This window comes from Lagopus muta, chromosome 4, assembly GCF_023343835.1.
Source record: "Lagopus muta isolate bLagMut1 chromosome 4, bLagMut1 primary, whole genome shotgun sequence".
NCBI lineage: Eukaryota > Metazoa > Chordata > Aves > Galliformes > Phasianidae > Lagopus > Lagopus muta.
The window spans coordinates 20682968-20701608 of record NC_064436.1 but is presented as its reverse complement, the minus strand read 5'-3'; the positions used below and the strand labels follow the sequence as shown (position 1 = coordinate 20701608).

Genomic DNA, 18641 nt, shown 5'->3' with positions numbered 1-18641 from the left:
AGGTGTCTTACTAGATTATTGCTGTAAGGTAAGGAACACAAGGTCATTTTGGGTAGAGGATAACTAGGATTTGGAGAATTTTCAAATGCACATTGAAGTTGCTATAGAAGTTGAGTACTGACCCTAGTTATAATTGAATTCAAAACTCCAAGTCTTAACTGTAGGTCAAGCATTACACAACAAAAAAGGTATTCTTGGAAGTCTTTTTAAAAGACATGAAGTTGAACCTTGTCATAGCTAACAGGTATTTTTTATGCACCTCTTACCAACCTGCATTTTTGTCCTTTCTAGTTCCTCTGGTTTTCTAAAGGAAAAGAAGAGCCTCAGATTTGTTGTTTGCTCTTCATGTTCCTCCTGACCCCCCAGTTTTCTGAGATGTGCCTGCTGTTACTTTTTTCTCTTTGCCATGTGCTCTATCCCTATGTATTATAAATCACATTAAGTCAGTCTAAGCAAGACATCTCTAGATCTACTAGAATAATTCTTCAGTGTATGCATAGAATCGGGTCTTGAAATATGCTACAGAAATCTGCTGAGTTTAGAAGAGAGCAAAGACTGAAGTTTGGAGTTTCCTGTTGACAAAGTAGAGTCCTAATCGTAATATGGGTAATATCCAGTGTTATAAGCACCTTCATTCTTAAGAGATCTTGGAGAGAAATGGAGTCAGAAAAGGAATGCAGCAGAATACAGTGTTCTTGCTCAGAATGATGTGCTGAAAATGTCACGTGCGTGAGTGTAATACGCACACTCATTTTGAAGAATATGCACTCTGATGATCACAGAAGTGTGAAATACCATGAGTTGTCCACATCCTAACAGAAAGACAGCATTCACATAGTAAATTTCTTGGTTTTTGTAGACACTGATTTCAGTAAGAAATATTTCTTCTGTACATTTTTGTGGTCTCAGGGAGTATCTCAAGCAAGAAAATGCATAAAGTTGTCCAGATGAAACAATATTGCATTGGCAATCTCAATCTGTAGTTATGTTTCCATTCAACAACATAATCAGCCTCTTCATTAACTTTAGATGCATATACAGCCTGCATTCATGGCAGTGAGAATAATAATCATTAATGATGATATGCATAACTGCAGAATCTACTGTTTAAGGTCTGAGATAACTTTGTATTTTGAAAAATGTGAATATGAGGTGGTGCTATAGCTTCCCTATGTGTAAGCCATATTTTTTCTCCTAGGTTTCCTAGAGCATCTGGGAAGTGGTTGGCAACAGCATAATTACATAATGGAGTGACAGATTTTCTCCTGACTTAATTGGGAGCAGCCATTTCCTGAGACAAACGCACACTTTTCTTGTTCCCTGGCCCTCAGGATGCTTTTCTCTCCATTTGTTGCAATGGAAGTGTTGCGTTGCAGCAGTACAGCTTTGAGTAGAAAAAATTGCTATTATGAGTTTAAGGCTAATAAATTAATCATCATTTGGAAGGAATTACAAAAATTATTTAAAAAAAAAAAAAAGTATTTCCCGGAAGTGAGAATACTTAAAGTCAATGAAAGTACACTTAGAAAGAAACAACCTTCTGTCGACTAATTCAGCTTCATGGTACACTGAACGTGGACTGTAGGTCATCCTTTTTTGGGTATTGACATTCTTTCAAGAGCGTGCAAATTGATAACCACCAACTGAAAAAGTATTGTAAAGTACCTTGGAATATCAGTGCCCTGAGATGCGGCACTTAATCCTCTATTACAGTTGCAGTAAACCTCATTTTTCCTGGGTCATGGTTAATGAATGTAATAGCAGTTTGTCTGTTATATGTTATTATGTCACAGATAATGATCTTCACACAGGCGACATTCCTTCAGTCCTTGCTCTCAGGTATTATTTCCTTTCCAGTTATATCTCGTAACTCTCTTGGCTTTCAAATTCTATCTTGCATTTTACTTGTCTTCATGTCATGATAGAAATCATACTTGAGTCAGCACAGGAGGTGATGCTCATGTGTCTCACAAACTGCTCTTGGTAATCCTCCTTCCAGGCTTTTTAAGAATTCTAATTACGTACTAACGTTACTGCGATAATGAAGCCTTAATTCTCTTGTTATTCCTGTTAACGTGGGTGACATGGCTGTGGGTTTATCAAGAGGAAACTCAGCACTTAATACTCGTTTCTTTCCCCAAAAGCAACAAAAACATCATGATGTTAAGCTTTGCTCAGCCTCCGTTTGAAAAAGTTCTGTGTATTACTGTTAGCAAATTATTTCTTGTTGCAAGCAGATTATTAAAATGAAAAACGTTAATTATGTATCTTCCTAAAAATGAATCATATTAACATCTGAATATCCATTAAATAAAGCTTATAAAATGCCTACTACTCTTAATTTTGTTCTAGTACTTGGATTGGTCAGTGCTACTAGCTGCATCTTAGTTATATTTTATGTATTTTTTTGAGATCATTAGAAGAGATTACCTTCAGATCTTGTAGTGTCACCGCAGACTCAAGGTTGAAGAGTCCAGTTCCCCTGAGGACAAATAGGAGTGTAGATTATTAATATTTTTTTTTCAGCTATTGTTGTTGTTTAATTTTAAGCTGTCAAATGTAAAAGATGGTGCAGTGAATTTCTCACTTGAATGCCTATACTAGGAAATGTTTGGAATAATTTATATTATGTTCTTGGAGTTGATGAATCCAGAAGGCTGAAACAGGGGAAAAGTAATCAAGAGCCTGAACTTTAAGCAGGAGGTAGAGGGGGAATACATCTTCTCTCTCCTCCCTGTCTTTATATTACGTTTGTCACAAGAAGAATTAACATGAATAACAAATGTGTAGGAAAGAGAAACTTACCTTTGTTTCTTTACTTTTAGGTTAACAAAACCCTTGTCGTTTGCGGACTGTGTTGGGGATGAACTACCATGGGGATGGGAAGCTGCATATGATCCCCAGATTGGTGTGTACTACATCGATCACATCAACCGTAAGTATCTGTTTCAGTTTGCTGTATTGATCATGTAAAAAGACTCATCACAAGCAGACTTTCCTTCAAGCATGACTGAGAGAAGGAAAAGATTTCTTATGTGAGAATTGTAATTATAGTAACAATTAATGATTTTCTGCCACTAAATTGCCACACTTGTGTGCGTGGGCTTGGGGTTGGTTGGAGGTGTGCTCATAGTTATTCACATGACTCTTAATCTTTTTCTGTGGAAGAAGTCCATGTAATAAATGGCAAATAAAGATGGTTTACATCTGTTGGTACTTGTAAATTATAGGATGTTGAGTGGCTATTAAATATTCCTCGATGAGCACAAGTACAGTCAGATACGTATAACCAAAAATTGACTTCAGTCCATCTACTGAAAGGAACTATTCAGATTGTATGGAGTGTGGGGGCTGTTTGTAATTTGAACGTGAAATCTGTAGTTGTAAGAAAGTTGTAGAATACAGTTCAGTCTATAAATAATGCTGTATTTTGTGGTAATTGGAAAGGGAATGGGGAATTAAATTGCTGGGGAAAATTTGACCTTTTGTATAACGTTATCGGCTTCGTAAGGCTTACAAGAAAATCTGGTATAGGCAGGATAACTGCACCTACTTCTACATGTATTTTTAATTGCATGCATGTTACATCTGAATCATACTAAATTATAGCAAAAAGTTTTGAAATGCAGTGCATGTTAGATGTATCTAAATGAATGTATTACTGAAAGCATGTGTCTTTTTATGTCTTTGTTAGTCCACACTGATTAACACCTTTCTCATCTTAGAAATGATCTTTAATAACATAATAGAAGGGATTCCATTTCGGATGCCTGAATGTGGGTTCCTGCACTTGTGCTAGCAGTGCAGTGTGCATAAACAATAGTTAAGTGTCTGTGGCTTTTTAAGATACTTCAGATTAGCAGAGGCAACTGCGAAGGATCACTAGATAAGGCAAGGATGGCTGAGAGACCAGTGGTCTTTGGGAACAAAAGCTGAAGAGGAGGCTGGTTACCCAGAGGAATCTTAAAAGTATGCACAGATGAATCAAGCCTGGGATGTCTAAGCTGCTGTTGTAGTCAGTAGCTATCTTGTCAATGCAGCCAGTGTATTCAAAAGTGTGATTTAAATGACTGGTTGTCTGCTATGTCACTGAGCTGATTTAAGCTCCTTTGGTTGGGTTCAGCTGTAAGCCTTGATAAATCAAGATTGGCCAGTTTTACTGGCCACAATAGATGTCTAGATTTCTCAGACAAAACCATTAAACACATAATGAGCAGGAAGCTAGAGCTTAGCACAAAAGACTGTGAATTTAGAATGTCTTCTGGTTGTTCCTTTTATGCTAAAAACTGAAGGCTGAAAATTTCAATGGTGGAATTTTGATTGGTGTACAGGATGAGACCTAGTGCACTCCTTTTGAAGGTGGAAAGTGACAAAAGTTCCAGTGGTGTCGTGAGAAAAAGTACTAGGCTGCAGCTTGCAAACATGTAAAAATTCTGCCAAATTTTTGTAATGAAAGGTTAAATTATTGAAGTATTATATCACAGAATTGTAGGATTGGAATGGATCTCATGGAGTCCGACCCCTTGCTAACGCAGGTTCCCCATAGTAGGTCACACAGGTGGGAGTCCAGATGGATCTCTAATATCTCCACAGGAGGAGACTCCACAACCTCTCTAGGCAGCCTGTTCCAGGGCTCTGTCACACTTACTGAAAAGATCTTCCATGTGCTTTTATGGAACTTTGTATGTTCAAGTTTTAGGCCATTGCTCCTTGTCCTCTCAGTACATGCCACCAAGAAGAGCCTGGTGTCAGCCCTTTGCCTCCAACCTCCCTTTAGATATTTATAAATGTTTATCAGACCCCTCATAGTTGTCTTCCCCAAGCTGAACAGCCCCAGAGCAGGCAGCCTTTCCTCACACAGGAGGAGCCCTTTATTATATTTGTGGGCCTTCATGGATCTCCTCCTAGGAGATCCCTGCCTTTTTTGAACTTTTTTGGGGAGCCCAAAACTGGATATAATATTCTAAATGTGGAATCAGCAGGACAGAGCAGAGGGGGAGGATCACCTCCCTTGACGTGCTGTCCATGCTCTTCTTAATGCATCCCAGTATCCCATTGACCTTCTTGGCCACAAGGGCACACTGCTGGCCCATGGCCAACCCATTGTCCACCAGTACACCCAGGTTCTTCTCTGCAGAATTCATCATATGAATCAATATATCTTAAAACAAAAGCTTGTAAATGCTTTCTCTGCATGTGTAATTAACTCCTTAGCCCTTTACTTTCCCTTTTCTTATACAAATTTGAGAAAAGCCAACTGTCCTTGATTGTCAGCAGCAACCCAGTTTCTTCTCCTGCAGTAAAGGGTAAGAGCTGGCTGTGAGCAGTCTGCAATTGTAAATGCTCCCTTGAACTCGAGAAACTGTGCATTTGGTGTCAATATGTTTAAGTATAATTTTGTTTTACTATCATCCTGTATATTTCTATGTAGTTCTTTTAAAAAATATGTGTATTTTTTTCTTGTTCTGATTGCCTTGAGACTTTCTTGTGACGATGACGTAACCCACTTCAGGAAACACTGACTGAGGTCATTATTTTATGAATGTATTACTCCAATTAGGAATCTTAATGTGATGCTTTCAGCCTCAAGGGAGACCAGATTACAGGCCATCTGTCAAGGCAGAACACACATATGATGTGGGTAGCTAATACCATAAGAGCCTAAATGCTTACCCTGTGGTTCAGTAGCATCTTTTGTTCAAGGGATGAATAAAAGGATATTACTTGGTGATCAGGGACTGAGGAATTCCTTTTGTGCAGGATCCTTCTTACTGTGGTTTGGAGAGTCCAAAGATTCTCAGCTTGTGCTATCAATCTTAAAATTCTCATGGCACGAGTGTACTCATGTTCTTTTTCTTTAACTTTCAATTTTGCTAACATTTCCTGATTTTATTGGATAAAATGGTTAAAAAAGCAATACAAAAAGTCACACAAACCTCTTATTCCACTTAATTTCATATGTCTACAGGTAAAGCCATCACTTTCACATTTTTCCAGTTTTTCTACAGGGTTTTCAATGTCAGCCTTTAAAGCGGGTGCAAACATTTGTGCTCTTTAAGATTGGGTTTGCAAACACTTTTAAGCTGATATAATCTCTGAAAGAATTGGTCCTGCTCTGTTGCTACCTCTGGCCTTTTGTTCTGTCTCTGCAATGTTTTTGCTTATACTGGCATGAATATTTGCATGGCCAGACAGTGAATCAGATCAGGGAGCTGATTGGAGTTGAAACTAATCCGGCACGGAAAAAAAAGTCGCTGTTTGTTCTCCTTCCCACACCCCTCTTTATGCAAGCAAGGGAGGGAAGGTGACCTGGGGATAGGAATGAACGCTCAGGACAGCTTTTTGCGGTAGCACTGGTTAAAGATATTTTGAAATGACACCCTTGAACTTTCATCTGGTGTGTGCCCTGCACAGCCTTGCCAGGAAGCAGTTTTGGCTCTGTGACTTCCAGGTGCAGTTCTTAGTGCCAGTTGCAGTTATCATCGCTTGCTGTGGTTCCTGTCCCCGTGTCATGTCAGTGTGACTGTAGGGAACGATGGGCAAACACTCTGCTTCCTGAGGTGTGTGAGCCCTCCTCCCCTTCCTTCCCCACTGCTGCATAGCTTTTCTTGTGTGGCTCATTGTGTGGGATGTGCGTCCATGGGCAGCTGCAGAAAGGGAGAACTTGAAGTGTCAGTCTTAAGCTTGTTCTCTCTTCTGGGCCAGGAGCAAGTCGCAAGAGTTGGTTGGGCTTCAGCCTGTAAATGTGCTTGTTTGCAGATTTTAGTTGCTGAACTTCAGTGGGTTTGTGGTTTTGATTTGAAAGGAAGGGTGATTACTGATGTCCTTGTACAGCTCTTTGTGATCAGGATTGTTCTCTAGCTGCAGAACTTCCAGGTACATTTTACTGAGTCTGTGTCATCTTATACTGGTGTTTTGTTTGTTTCTGAATGGGTGCAAATAACTTCTCAGTATCTGAAGATGAGTGAAAACCAAAAAAAAAAGGAAAAAGCAAGGATAGAATGTATCTAAAGATGTATCAGTCTATTGCAGAACTCTGATACCTCAAATATTGCTAAAGATACCAATGTGCTATTAAAAACTATGATAATAAATTGAAGTGTTGGAACTCTGGTTTTCATTCTTAAATTCTTGAAATTTGAGAGATCTCTTTGTAACATGGCTAGTTGATTTCCATGTTAGTATTAGTGGTATTCAGAAGGTTGTTTTTGCATTTTGGGAATTTACAGAGTTCAGAGAATAACGTCCTGTTGTTGTAAACCTTCTTTCTTTCTTAAGACCTTGGCTTATCTGAAAGACTTCTACTTTTTTTGGCTCGACATAAATAGTCTGAGGGAATCCTGGGCTGGGACAAGTTCTGCCTTTCAGTACACTGTATATTCCTAAATAATTCATCTCCTTCCAAATTCGATTTTCAGGCTCAGGAATAACCAGGCAAGAGGTTGTTTTCTTTGTGGCATTGATCTCTCTAATTGAGAGAACAAGTACTCTGCTCTTGGTACTGCTTAGTCGCAAAGGTATTAGAAAGGAGTTGAGTGGCAGTATTTAAGAGAGAAGGATGGGAAGTTATTGCTGCTCCTAACCCAGCTCTGTTTCAGTTCATTGCATCTTCTCCCCCTCCTCAGTTCTTTGCTTTGTATTCAATATAATTTTCTCCCTGCCCTGCACCCGCAACACTTTTGTTCAAAATAGGAGTATCTACTGTTTCTGCTTCTGCAACTCCTCCCTACTTAGTTGTAATTTCCCATTTTGGAAGCATGAATGCACGTTCTGGTCCTTTCCCAATGACTGTTTTCTGCCACCACTTCCTCCGCAGAGGCAAAGAAAAGCATATCAGAGTGATGCTAAGAGGTCAGGAAACAAAGAGGTACAGAGATTTGTGTCTACTTAGCTGGAGATGAGAATTCACTGCAGGTCCTTATTTTCCCCATTTACTCTCCTTTCTTAGAATTTCAAAGCCTTGCTGTTTACATATACTGTTTGACAATATATTTAGCTACCAGTGTTCTATTTCTTGCTGTTATCATAAAGACTTTCATACCATTTGCTGCCGGTGTGACAGGTTTATTTATTGCAGGGACTTTGTGGATAGACTGGCACTTCTTTGCACCACTGTGGGGTTTGGGTTCATCTACACATGTGAAAGTTATGCCAGATTATATTCTCAGGCAAGGAAGAAATACAGAGATGTCACCTTGAGTCTGCAATTAGAGTTAGTTTGGGAGAGTAGGACAGTGTATTTCACTCTTAAGTGTTGTGGCTTAACCCAGCAGGTGGCTCAGCAGCGCACAGCTACTTGCACACTTAACCCTTCCCAGTATGTTGGGAGGGTAGAATTAAAAAAAAAAAAAAAAAAAAAAAAAAAGTAAAAAAGGGTAGAACTCACAGGTGAAAAGTAAGAGGAAAAAAGAATTATAGGTGTGTGTGTGTGTGTCTGATATCCCATCAGAAGATAACATATGCTGTTGGAGAGGGTCCAGAGGAGAGCCACAAAGATGATCAAAGGGCTGGAGTACCTCTCCTACAAAGGCAGGCTGAGGGAGCTGGGCTTGTTCAGCATAGAGAAGAGAAAGCTGCGGGGTGACCTCACTGCAGCCTTCCAGTACCTAAAGGGAGCTTAAAAACATGAGGGAAGTCAACTCTTTACAAGGGTAGATAACAGTGGGATAAGGGGAAATGGTTTTAAGTTGAAGGAGGGAAGATTTAGGTTGGATATCAGGGGGAAGATTTTTACTGTGAGAGTGGTGAGGTGCTGGAACAGGCTGCCCAGAGAGGTTGTGGATTTCCTGTCCCTGGAGGTGTTCAAGGCCAGATTGGATCGGGCTCTGGGCAGCCTGGTTTAGTATTAGATGTGGAAGTTGGTGACCCTGAGTAGCAGGAGGGTTGGAGATTCATGATCCTTGAGGTCCCTTCCAACCCTGGCCGTTCTATGATTGTGTGATGTGTGATATCTACAAACTTATTATATATATATATATATATGTATATAAATATATATAACAAGTGATAAACAAGCAGTTGCTTACCACATGCTGACTGACACTTAGCTAGTTCCTGAGCAGAGTCATTCTGCACCTTGAGCTACCTTCTTTTCAAACTTTCTTTCTGCATGATGTCATATGGTACAGAATATCACTTTGGTGTGCTTAGGCCAGCTGTCCTGGTTCTGTCCCCATGCAGCTCCCTGTGTGCCTACCCCCTCACTGGCAGGACAGTATGAGAAGCTGAAAAATTGGAACAGCCTTGGCTCCATACAACACTACTCGGCAGCAACTAGAGACCTCAGTGTGTTATCAACATTGTTTTTCTCCTAAAGCACGAACGTAGCATTGTAGCAGACATTATGAAGAAAATCAACTCTGTCCCGGCTGTAACTAAGTGTGTACTGTTTGTTCCCATGATACATCACACTGTCTTTTAAGCAAGCGGTGCCATGCAAGCATTTGGGAAACAATTGTGATGACTCTTTACTGTCAGCAAACATGGTGAAAACCCAAGTTACAGTGTATCTATCAGTGTATCTTACAGGCTGCCATCTTACCCACCCTGTGGCGATAGAGAGTCCCATTTAACAGGGAGGGATTAGAGTAATCTGGTCTGTGCAGTCAACCAAAGGAGAGCTAGAACAGTGAAGACTCTGGATTAAAGATGATGTTATCTGCTAACATTTACATAAAAATTATACTTGCTCTCTTTTTTTCTCATGTGGTATTTTTGACAGCTGTAGCAGTAGAATATTACCTACCTACTGGATAATGTAGAGCAAAATGCTCAGTTTCTGCTGCATGTGACTCTGAAATGTATAAGCACACGCTATCACGATGTCTAGAGGCAACTAGCATGCCATAAGCATAACATGTTCAACGTTTCTTAGTAAAAATCTGTGAATAAATATTTCTTAGAAATCTGCTCATGCTCACACAGCAGAGCTGGGAAACATTCTCACTTTCATCTCTATCATGGTTTTGGCTGGGATTGCGTTAATTTTCTTTGTACGTCTTTGCTGTGCTTTGGATTTTTCGCTTAAAATAGCGGCAGCATCGCACTGTGTGATGGTAGTCGCTGCAAGGCGGTGGGGTGTCTCAGCTCCTCGTGCTGCCCTGCCAGAAGGGGGCTGGAGGAGCACAAGGAGCCACGTTGGGACAGAACCAGGACTGCTGACCCAGGCTGACCAGAGGGATGGCCCACACCATATGACATTGTGCTCAGCAATGAAAGCTGACAGGAGTCAGGAAGACGGAGGAGAGAACGGTGGGAGTGCTGGCATTAGTCTCCCCAAGAAATGCATGATGAGCCCCGCTTTTCTGGGAGTGACTAAACTGCTGATGAGGAGTAGGAAATAAATTCCTTCATTTGCTTTGCTTGTATGCACAGATTTTGCTTTACCTAGTAAACTGTCTTTGCCTCAGCTCATGAGTTCTTAAAGTGTTACCTTTTTGATTCTTTCCATCTGGGGAGCTGGGTGGTGCTAGGAGCCTGCTGACTCTTTCTCAGTTCAAGCACAGAATTATTTTAGGGAAAAGTGAAGAAGGTATCTGGAAGAGAGGAGACATTGCTCTTGTGTGAGTTCTACAGCAGGAAACAAACTGTAGAGCTCTGTTCAGAGCATACTCATACTCTGAATAACCTAATTTACCTTCATGTCTCTCCTTAGAGCTCATATTCCATCTTATTACGTGGTAAAATCTGATTTTCTTTGAGTATGCAGCAGTGTTTTAGATCATTTTAAAGACACTCTATATGTCATCTTGTTGGGCTGCACAGTCTTATTGAAACTGCTTCTCTGTAATGTGCTACTCTTTATGTACCTATTGAAAAATGCATCTTTTTGAAACAATGTGGTATTTCTTTGTGAATTCCTCCTCAAATTTAAGGGTGCAAATTGCTCTTATTCTTTGAAGTTGAATACTAAGCATTTTTAAAAGGAGGGGAGTGGAGAGAAAAAGGAATAAGAAAAAAAGTTGTTCGGAAAGCCTCTGGTATGTAAACAATGAAGTGCATTCCTTGTGCTAGTCCAGGAACATGCTGTTATTCTCCCTGAAACTGCTGCTGGTGCCTTTGTTCCTTTACTGTTCTTTAAGGCTTGCATCTCAGTTATCTGCAATATTTGTTATAGATGAAGTATGATGAATTAATATTTACATTGGTTTTTTCCTATCTGTACTATTGTCTGATGGCAGGCAAAAAGATGGATATTTGAAAGCCAGTTTGCTTATCAAGAAACACAGGATATACTTGTAAAATAAACATATCCATAGTGATTATGTAATGCTGTTTATAAAATTGCTTTCACCACCCTTCATTGAGCTAACTTGAATCACCCCACGGTGGTTGGTATCAGATACGTTTTCCTCTCTCGATGTTATATATCAAAGGGTTGTTGATGGGCTTCTGTTTGTGCCATTTTGAGGCATTTTTTGCAGGATACCACTGCAATCTGTGACTGCAGCTCCCCCAGGTTGGCCTGACTGCAGCATTCTCCAGGGACTTGCCTTCAGCATACTGTGAGCTGTTTTCCAGATATGCCTTCCTTCTCAAATCAATTCTGTGAAATAGCTGCTATGTTAATACAACAAGGGTATCGGAGACTATTCAAACACCAAACCAGATCTAGCTCATGTGCTTCCTTCAGTTACCGTGCTTTGAGAGAACCACCAGGAAGAGAGGACTCCACAGTGTAGTTGGTTAGTGGGTCTGTGTTTTTGAGGCCCATGTTTTCTACACTTGGACTCTGGTGGATGAATAGTTCTGTTATTGAGATTCTGATAGGCTTGCTGCTGTTGAAAGAAAGGACCTCCATTTCATTCCCCAGCTGGATTCTTCTTTCTTCTTTATACTGGCTTCTTGGACCTCCAGTAACCTGGCACAATTCACCTATCCTGCCAGGAAATTGTACACATACTTTTATCTTCAGGTTTTGGCCCAGTGAGTGTTCAGCTGGACCTAGTGTGATGAATAGGCTTTGTGCAGGGTTGGGTGAACACCAGTCCCTGTGCAAAAGAACACAGGTATGGGTGGGATAACATGGTGCAATCTGCAGCTCCCAAAATGGGCTCTGATGGCAGCCGTCCAGGTCCCGTGTCTCTGTTCCCTGTTTTTAGCCAGGTTAACTAGTTTCCCTTGGTCCTGTTGCATTTACTAACTGGAATAACATGGGCATGTGATTAAACATGAGAGATTTCTCTTCTGGATGTAAAGCACAATACCACAATGTTGTCTCTGCCTGCTATGCACATGTCTTTTTTTTTTTTTTTTTTTTGGTAGGGCCCCCCCTTTCAGAGTACTGGCTTTCTCAGCTGTGTTGCATAAAGGCAACCTGCCTGACTGAAGACAGATTACATATGGGTCATTCTAGAGCCAATTGCCACTATTATTTTATTTGGCAAGGGGAGATGCTGGAAAAACTATTGCTTCCACATATTGTTAATCCTGTAGTAAAATGTCCAATTCTCTTATGTCTAGCAGTAGGGCGTCAGGGAGCTGTTCCCTTCCCTGTGGGATTTTCTAGTGGGATTTTAATTCCATGTGTTTTAGAAAAATACGATCTACCGCTGATAAGGTAATAGTTTCCTTCTGTTGAAGCAGACTGTAAAAATTTGGCAGGCCGTCTGGATAGCAGAGAGAAACATAACATCTTGACTATCTAATAAAAAAAAAATTGACATGCCTGCATATCCCATATGTCCCATGTATAATATATATCCCATGTATAATTAGGTGGGGTATGTGTAACAGTGTACCTTGAAAAGCTTTGTTTATTCCTTTGGTTAGAACTCGTTTCAAGGGCAGTAAAGTAAGTCCTGACATTTTGGCTTTGAGTTGTTGTTTTGCCCAGATTCTTTACTCAGTTTAAGTGCATCAAACCTGGCTGGCAGTTAGCCAGGAAGATTGTATTTCATTAATGGCCATATGATTAAAGCCAACACAGCTTGATCTTTTACACTGCAAGCCTGTGATAATTTCAGTTCTCAGGAATGTCCTTGGTGGAGCGTGCCATCCTGCTATGTATGCTGTTCTGCCACTTCAGAACTAAAAACAGAAGGAAATTGATGGTTTATTAGTTTGTTTCTATGTACTTGCAGTAGTTAAATTAATGGGTTTTAAATCAAGATCTCTTAATAGAACTGAGTAATTTTGCTTCATAAGTAGTTTTGCCAAATGATGCTAAAACCAAGTCAAATTAGGAACATACAGTGTGAGTAATAGATTTCCCTCTCATCCCCTGCAATGTGCATTCTTTTGCTAGAGTTTATTATGTTATGATTGAACAGAGAATGTTATAAATAAAGTGTGTTTGCTTTTAATAAATCTCCAGTCAGTGCTCTTGACACATCCTGATGTACTACTCTTAGTTGTTAAAGACCCATTTTAAGGATATGCCTTTTGTTCACATCAAAGTGTGTGCCACAGAAGGTATAGCAGCCAAAAGAAACAGTGAACTCTTGTATTTAGCTGTCTGGTGATTCCAAATGTTGGAGAGGTTGTGCCCAGGGGTAGTTTGTCTCTTGTCCGTTGCTGATGCTGGAAGTCCTGTTAGCGTTTTCTAGAACAGATACAACCATTGAGCTCTGTCTTGTGCTCATAATTACTGTTTACTCCTCACCTGACCAGAAGAAAGAACATCTCCCCATCTGTTTAGCCAGCAATCTGTTTCATCCATGACTTGTATCTACTTTAGATAAGGTTGTAAGGCATCCTGTTCTAGTCACTTGGTGGAAACATCTGTCTGTACTGAAAAAAAGGAATGAGCCTCTCCGAAGTTCATTCTTATTTAACAGCTGATGAAGAATAAGAAAATGTTAGGATCTTATTTGTGGCTTGAATTTCACTCTGTAGTTCAAAGATGAAGGGTTTCCCATCTCGCTTCGGAACATTCAGCAAGCTGTTCCCTCTCTACTATGTATGAATACTTGATTTTGAAAGAACTCATCTTCTAAAAACAAAAAAACATAGGCTGTTGCAAGATACATGTGCTCAGATGGATGTGCTTTTCAAAATGTAGTATTGCAATACCAGAGTTGTTACCCACAGTTCCATCTGTGTGTTGTGGTGGTGGTGGTTGTATAGTTTTTTTTTCCCACCTGTGTGGTAAAGATGCTGTTTAAAATTCAGATGACTGAAGATGACGAATGGATAAGCATTTGGTGCAGTGCACAGGTACGTGTTTATATATATGAACAACTTGCCAAACAAGTGATTTAATTTTTGGGGTTTTCCACTTTGCAATATTTGAGAAGACATACCATGCAAAATAGTTGAGAAAGCTACCCCTGCCTGGGGAAAGCTGGCAAGAGTGTTAGTTCTGGGATAGCCATCATGCGATACCTACATGGACGGCTGTCCAAACTCAGTTTGCTGAAGAGACACGTTATAAAATGTAGGGTCACCTTAGGATTGTTTATGACTATCTGAATAAAAGATATGAGGTCGTTTTATCGTAGTGTTGTTTTGCATGTGCTGCTTTAAGAGGCAAAAAGAAAATGTTTGATTGTATTTGTCAGCAATAAAAAATCATCTGCTGTTGACCAGCTTTGTCCTTCTCTTGCAGTTGCAAGGACAGGGCATCTGTAGGCCACATTTTAGGACTCTGCAGGCTATGTTTGGTCTTTGGGCTGCATGTTGAGCAATCCTCACTTAAAACCTACAAGGCAATTACCTACAACATGCTCGAAGATGAGACCTTCCAATCTTGTACGATTATTTGGTGGCTGCTGGCTGGTTGCACTCTTAAAACACAATCACGTCCTTACATTCTTCCTAAAAAAAACCCAACGTAACTGCATTTATCCTATTTGATCACTGACCCATGAGAATCCTGCTTCGTGCTCTTCAACTGCTACACAAAAAAGGACACCTCTGGAAGCAGGCGCCTCTTACCTTGTGTAAATAACTGCGAATGTGGAGGTGTGTTAAAGCACAATGGCAGTAAGTGGCCACAGACCGGGACATGTGTTGACTGTTTAGGAGAGAAAAGGTATTGATTTGCTTCTTTGTGCTCCTGATATCCTTGTGGAAAAGAGCAGGTGGCTGTAACACGGGTGTTTGGGTGTTTCTGTAGCTATAGTTAGTTTTTTGGGAGACCCTTCTTGTTGGGGTTATTGAAAAAACAACTGTACGTAAAGCTTCCCTACTTTAATCTTTTATGCACCACACTTGGCTTTATATGATTTATAGTCTGCGCCCTTCTGCTGCATACATCCAAGAAACACCTTCCCAAGGAGAAATAAAGAAGCTTGTCATGTCTGTAAGTGGTAGAAACAGTACCCCCCAGCACAGGGGGTGCTCTTTGTGTGTTTGTCAAAGCATTAGTAGTTACGTTATGCTGCCAGTTCAGGATTTTAGAGTTAGTTTTGTCAGAAGCTTCTTTTTATATCCACGTCTTTGGTTTATGTGACATTAGCACCAAGAAGAGCTTTTGAAAAACTTGCAGTTAGCCATTGTAGGAAATTGCTATTAAGCAGAACTTGTCCTTATCAGCTTTTGCACTTATAAAATCTGTTTTGAGAGAGTGCCTTCTCCCCAGGAGTGCAGTTCAGATACAGGTTAGAGCCATCAGGTTGGCTCTTTTCCTCCCATATCTTCAGCTACATGTTTCTGCCTTTTTTTTTTTTTTTTTCCCCCACATTAGTTCTCACAGTGAACCAATTCAGAGAATTAAATTGGCAGAAAATTTAAGCCAGAGAATGGCCTTTTCTTCTGCTTTTTTTGCCCCTCCCCTCCCTCTGTTCCCACCTACTTGGTTATATTTCCAGAGTAGTCAGTGGGAAGGAGGAGATTCTTCAGAAAGGCAATTGGTCCCAAATATCTTAGGCATATTTGTCTTAACTGGAATGACATGCTGTCTGAGGGTACCCCTCTCCTGCTACTGACTGTAAATAAAACTGTGTTGTATCTTGGATCAGATGCCTAATGGTGATAGGAATAGAGGTGGGAGACGTGATCTCAAGAATTAATGTTCTGTTAGTTCAGTTACGGTGGAGAAGATAAACATAAAGACTGTTTCTGTAGAGGAACAGGAGAGAGATAACCACGAAAAAACATGAATACATATGGCTGTAAAAATTAACAGAATGGAGGAGAGTATTTTGAAAAAATGTAATAGCTAAGATTACGTTTCATTTTTTTCCTTCAGAAATGCATTCAATTTGAAGATACCATTCTGAGACTTTTTATTGATCCTATTATTTCCAACCACTGGTATGCAAAAACTATGAGTGGAAAGTTTTTGGGTATTCTTAATTCAGTGTTGGAAGTGCAGGAATTGTCTACATACAGTGTTACATGTTGTACTGTTTTGCAAGTGACCACTTGAATACTGTTTCTCTCACATGCTATTGTGGCAAAAAACTGATAAAACTAAGCACCTGCTTAATAACCAAAGTCAAGCTATGGCTCAGACTTGTAAAACTGAGGATTCTAAGCAAAGTAACAATTTAGCTGTGAAGACTTCAGCAGAAATACCTTTCAATTCTTTTCCCTTCTATAAAGAAACGACACAAATAGAAGATCCCAGGAAACAATGGAGGCAAGAACAAGAGAGAATGCTGAAAGATTATCTTATGGTAGCCCAGGATGCTCTCAGTACTCAGAAGGAACTGTACCAGGTGAAAGAACAGAGGCTAGCACTTGCACTGGATGAGTATGTACGGTTGAATGATGCCTACAAAGAAAAATCAAGCTCTCGTACAAGCTGTAAGTATAGTAGAAAATACAATGTAACCTCTTTGATCTGTGCCCTGCAGGGGATCCTGTTTCACGTTAGGATGGGTTTTCAAGGTTTGCTATGAACATCTTCTATTCTGGCTTTTTTAGAGATAGCATCTTTTTTTTTTTTTTTTTTTTTTTTTTAATATAAAGATATTCTGCTGGAAAGAACTCTCTCCTGTCTGATACAATTGAACCGCTTTGAGCCATGGTTTAGAGCTGTCTGCTCTGAACTCTGTTTTGTCACACAGTATGTCAGAACAAAATTCCACCAAATTTAGGTTCAAAGTAGACAGGATCTCCTGCACTTCATGGCTGCATACTGAAATGACCCTACTGGGTTGACAAGTACCTGCAGTGGACCAAAAAAGGAGTTTGCTGCTGCTTTACGCAGTAGTTTTACGCCATGTATGAATTAGGAGTGAAATAGAGATGCATGTTACAATATTGTTCAAGGGATTGGCATGGTGAAGAGCTTTCAGAGGCCTGTATTTGTTTATTAGCCACTCTCCCAGAGGTGGATGCCCTCCAAGACTCTTAACCACCGCTGTATCTCTCCTTTTGGTGCTCTCTGATAGCTTTATGTTCTTCTTATGTTGTGGCATCCACAACTGCACCTAGTGCTCGAGGTAAGATCGTACCCCTTAATGATTGCCACGCTGCAGTGCTGACTATAACAGGATATAGATTTGCACAGTATCACAGTTTTTCTGTACTTTGTAGCTTTAGATCAATGTGGGTATGTCAAGGAAGAGACTGATTAATGATTTTTAAATATTTAAATACTTTTCCTATTGTTTTTCTATCCCTATTATTTTTGAAGTATTCTCAGGCTCTTCATCAAGCACAAAGTATGACCCTGATATTCTGAAGGCTGAAATCTCCACTACAAGATTAAGGGTGAGAGTTCTTAATTCATACTCATTTGTATTCTGTATGTAGGGTTTCTGACTATAGAATGCAAAGGTTGAAATAGCAGAAGTATCTTGCCACCCTGATACTGAAACCTCCTAATATTCTCATTAAATACCTAATATTCTCATTAAATTCTCATTCAAGGGCTTGTAATGAATTTTTAAATGAATTTTTATAACTGTCTCAGCTAATTCTAGAGAATGCACTTTGGTGAAACTTTGACAGATAGTCTAGTAAGACGTGGATTTAAATAAATCTGTTATCTATTTTTACTCCTATGATTTTGCTTATAAAGAAAAATAACTAGGTGAAAATAAAAAGGTAGTGGGCCAAAATGAGACAATCTAGATGATTGTACACAATCTTTCTTCTATGAGAAATGTGCCTTTAGCCACGTGAACTGCCTCACAAATTTCTGTTGGTTTAAAAAGCACTTTCTAGTGATGCTGTGAAAACTTGTAAAAGTCAAAACATTCAGATGAGGATTGGAAGTTTTTATTCACTTTGCGAAATCATTAACAAGCAAAAGTCTTTATGTGATCAACTTCTTCCAGTATGGTCACTAACGGACTCCGTGTAAAGAACTGTCACTCACAGGTTAGTTTCTAGTTAATTCATCTTGAATAAGGAGGAAACAGTGCAGAAGACCACATAAACCTACATAGGGAATTCATTTATTTAAGCTGTGGCATATGTTCATATGTTCTCTATGGGTAACCAGAACTTTCTGCAGTTAGGAATGACAAAAATCAGATCAAAACATGCAGGTTAAAAGGACAGAACCTCTGTGTGTAGTGCTTGAAGGGTGCTGGGATACAGATTCTGTGTGAGCAGAGGTGTCAGTTACTCAGCTCTTCCATTGCCCCCTCCTGGCTTCTGCACAGTGCAGCGCTCAGAAGCCTCTGAGAATAACATCCTTCTTCACCTTAGTCTAAAGTTTAGGAGTCTAAACAATTATTGTTTAAAAGGAATTGTGGAATAGCTCAATAACATTTTAAAACAATGTAAATCAGAGATGGAAT

General features: G+C 39.8%; 1 protein-coding gene across 4 annotated transcripts in view; it reads left to right on the top strand.

Annotated features, from left to right (window-relative positions):
- The window catches only part of WWC2 (WW and C2 domain containing 2), an 87225-nt gene that overhangs the window by 24449 nt on the left and 44135 nt on the right, over window positions 1-18641 (top strand). For 2 of the 4 annotated variants that reach the window (XR_007376423.1, XM_048942090.1), the window contains exons 2-4: window positions 2826-2935; window positions 16489-16692; window positions 17528-17604. Coding sequence is in view for 3 of the 4 variants with exons in the window: in XM_048942090.1 (XP_048798047.1) it covers window positions 2826-2935; window positions 16489-16692; window positions 17528-17604 (391 nt within the window). In the remaining variant the exon portion in view is untranslated. The remainder of the gene's footprint in view (window positions 1-2825; window positions 2936-16488; window positions 16693-17527; window positions 17605-18641) is intronic. The other 2 variants (XM_048942091.1, XM_048942092.1) reach the window with 1 other exon arrangement.